This window comes from Micropterus dolomieu, linkage group LG05 (genome assembly GCF_021292245.1).
Source record: "Micropterus dolomieu isolate WLL.071019.BEF.003 ecotype Adirondacks linkage group LG05, ASM2129224v1, whole genome shotgun sequence".
Taxonomy (NCBI): Eukaryota; Metazoa; Chordata; class Actinopteri; order Centrarchiformes; family Centrarchidae; genus Micropterus; species Micropterus dolomieu.
In genome coordinates this window covers 21,766,434-21,770,265 of record NC_060154.1, presented here as the reverse complement: position 1 = coordinate 21,770,265, position 3,832 = coordinate 21,766,434, and the positions used below count along the sequence as shown (strand labels likewise).

General features: G+C 43.4%; 1 protein-coding gene across 1 annotated transcript; it reads left to right on the top strand.

Moving 5' to 3' along the window:
* The first annotated feature begins 948 nt into the window (after positions 1-948).
* rxfp3.2b (relaxin family peptide receptor 3.2b) lies at positions 949-3,140 on the top strand. Its single transcript, XM_046050372.1, has one exon. The coding sequence runs from the start codon at positions 949-951 to the stop codon at positions 2,149-2,151; it is 1,203 nt and encodes a 400-aa protein (XP_045906328.1). The 3' UTR covers positions 2,152-3,140.
* The last annotated feature ends 692 nt before the right edge of the window (positions 3,141-3,832 follow it).

The following is a 3,832-nucleotide window of genomic DNA, read 5'->3' as shown; positions in this document are numbered from 1 at the left end:
AATTCTGTGCTGTAATGAACTCCCTTTTGATTTTATCTTGAATATATTTATGTAATTTATGTGCTGAGAGTTGCTGCAAACCTCTATTCACTCTTCGACATGCATGAAACAACTTCATGTAAATAAAATACCTCAGTGAGCTTAGATGTAATTTTTGACATTTATATATATATATAAATATTTGGAAATATGTATAGGATCATTTACAATGTTCAAAAAGTGCAATATTCATTATTGTTGTTGTCATTGGCAGTAACATATTTATTTTCAATGTGTTCCTTTAAGCAGAGCGGTTTATATCCGTGGTGTATTTAAGGTTCGCTCCTGACCCCATTTTCTTTCTCCTTTCAAATGTTAGAACAGCCAGAGGAAGCAGATAACCTATAGGCTACAAGGACTGTCAAGGGTTTTAGCCTAATGCAATATGCTCATCCAGAGAGGTTGCTCTCTGTTTAAAGAGAGCACACAAGACTGTTCATGTACAGTTGGAATTCAGCAGAGTCGTCCTCTCACCACCTTCGCATATTTTACGCGCACCGTTGTCTCCACGTCTCCAAAAGCACAAACATGATTATCTAGGAGGTGCCGGTATCATGTCAAAATATATTAAGCTTCACCTCTGATGGACATACTGGGAGACTTTGATTTGGCTGCGGCTATCAGAGCATGAATTCGCTCTGATCCAATAATCTCGCGTCAACCGCGTGACTGAGCTCCGCGCGTTCACGTGGAACCTATAAACAGTCGTGGCGCGCAGAGCCGGTGAGTAGTCGTGGAGAGGGGAGAAGAGGATCCTCGTGGCGGAGGATAGCGTCCACAGCGCTGTGTGAGATAACCTGACAGAGATACAACATCAGTGCTCAGAATGTATTCATCACAAACTTTCTTTTTCTCTCTTTTGTGACACACAACTGTCCAAAGGTGATATGTGGGCAAGAGAGTCCGGCCATGCAGCTGAATGAGACTGGAGTTCAAACACTGGCTCCAGAGCCATGTGAGCAGCAATTACTACAGGAGGAAAATGCTGGAAACTGTAGCGGAGGTTCCACCAGCAACCTGTCGCTGCACTGCTGGCTGCAGCTCCTCACCAAGGAATCCATCATGGAATATCAAGGAGACAGCTCAAGCCTGGTGGTGCGTGTGATGATAGCATGTGTCTACTCTATAGTCTGTGCACTTGGGCTGGTAGGGAACTCGCTGGCTCTGTATCTGCTGCACTCACGTTACAGGCAGAAGCAATCATCCATCAACTGCTTTGTGATGGGACTGGCTATCACAGACCTCCAGTTTGTCCTGACTTTACCTTTCTGGGCCGTGGACACAGCCCTGGACTTCCGCTGGCCGTTTGGCCGTGTGATGTGCAAAATCATCAGCTCTGTCACCACGATGAACATGTACGCCAGTGTGTTCTTCCTCACAGCTATGAGCGTGGCACGTTATTACTCTATCTCCTCTGCGCTGAAGATGCACAGCCGGCGGGCGGCAGCCGCCAGGGCCAAGTGGACGAGCCTGGGCATCTGGGCTGTCTCTCTGCTGGCCACTTTGCCGCATGCCATCTACTCCACCAGTGTCCAGGTGTCAGATGAGGAGCTTTGCTTGGTGCGCTTCCCAGACTCAGGCAGCTGGGATCCACAGCTTCTTTTGGGTCTATACCAGCTGCAAAAGGTCCTGCTGGGTTTCCTTATTCCTCTGATCATAATCACTGTCTGCTACCTGCTGCTACTGCGCTTCATCCTCAGCCGGCGCATCACAGGTGCAGCGGGTCCAGAGGTTGAGCAGGGCCGGCAAAGTCGCCGCTCCAAAGTGACCAAATCCATTGTCATCGTGGTTCTGTCCTTCTTTCTGTGCTGGCTTCCCAATCAGGGGCTCACACTGTGGGGAGTACTCATAAAGTTTGACCTTGTGCCCTTCAGCAAGGCTTTCTACAATGCACAAGCCTATGCCTTCCCCCTGACTGTGTGTTTGGCACACACCAACAGCTGCCTCAACCCCGTGCTCTACTGCCTGATTCGCCAGGAGTTTCGGGCAGGTCTCAAGGAGCTTCTCCTCCATGCCACGCCATCCTTCAGGAGCCTGACTCACATGCTGCGTCGCAAGGGTAAAGTGGCTGAGGCACCGCCTGTTCTGGTTCTGGTGCAAATGGACGTCTGATATGGATGACTGGCTTACTGTACTTAAGACAATAATTGAAAGCTTCCTATAGTACTAGATTTGCAGTTGTTCATGATAGTGCATCTCAACCCTGTCAACACAGAAAATCAATTATCTTTTAGGCTTTTGAAAACATCACAATCATAGTGGACTACACAGTGGGATGTGCCCCACTTTCACTGCTGGCTTACGATTTACTCTGCTGCAAATGTTATACAGTGACTCTATTTCTCTCTCTTGCCATATAGTATGTCTCTCTCTTTCTCTCTCTCTCTCTGCCAGACAATACGTGTGCTGCTCTCTGGTAATTTGTCATTCATATGTATACATGTCAATCACACATTAGATGAATGGTTGAAGCAACCAGACACTGAGCTTAGTTAAATCTAATAGTAAACCTCAATTAACATTTGCCGCAGCATCGGCATCATGAGTGGGATTTAGCATTCTTTACTCTCAGTGCATGAGTACCTTTCTGATAAAACTCTCGAGGGATTTGCTTGGATGAAACTAGACTAAGTCATGACCGAGATGCTTTAAAAAAGGTTTGAGAAGGTTTCCCAGTGCGCTGGCCAGTATGTTTTTTGTTCTAAGGTGCATTTGTGTACATTCTATACAGTAAAAGCAAACTGAAAAACAATCTACCTAAACCAATAATTAAAAAGTAGACTAATAGTGAATAATAGTATTTTCTAAAGACAATGAAAGAGTAAGATTTTTGAAGAGCCTAATGGTATGTACTTTTTGAAAGCTGAGAAAATGGCAAGGTCAAGCAGTGTACAACATCTATTCAGTGTATTTAGGAGAAATAAATGGCATAATCATTGTTTGCTGAATTGTCTTGGGGAAAAGATTCATGCCTGAAATCATTAAAAAAAAGGTACAAGTACTTCAACACATTTCATGTCCTTTTCCAAGGTAAGACAATCTGACATGATACATCAAAGGGTTCAGTATAATGAGTGTGTAGTTTGTGAGATGAATGCTGTTCCTGAGGAAACCTATAAGGATCAAGAGTGGAGGTGATTCCAGTGAGATTTTTACTCCTGTGCAACAAACCTTCCATTGCGCATAAACTGTATTATGCATCAGCCTTTCTCTGTTAAATTGCAGTTATGTATATTGAAGAAAAAAAAGTGACGTAATAATGTGACCTTCTGTGAATATGTTGTCTCTCTGTTTTCTATCTTGTCTGTGACTATAATTATGATCTTTTAAAGAAGACGTTGGTTGATTTGATGTTTTAATGGAAAATTATATCGATTGAGACACTGTAAACTAAACAAACGAAAGATGAAATTAAAAGCTTTCAGCTTGAACTTTTTGAAATAACTGGGCTAGGCCAAGTTAGAAATCAGAGTATACATGGGGAGATTAATTAGTGTGAAAAATAATGTGGGACTAATGTTTTTAACAAGCCTGTAACACAGGGGGCATCAGTTGATAGACAGACCCACTCCTCTTTGCTTTTATTAATGGGATTTCCTTTTCTCATTCTGTTTGCACAGCACCTCTTCAATCACTAACAACATCAGCACTGCGCTGCACAAATAATCTATGAACAAAGGTGCTGACAAAAGTGCTGTTAACAAAATTGCTGTCAGATAGAGGGAATAGCTTTTCTTAATCCTCGCTGATGAGCTGGAATCAAATGAGAATTTGCTTTTCAGATTTGATCAAA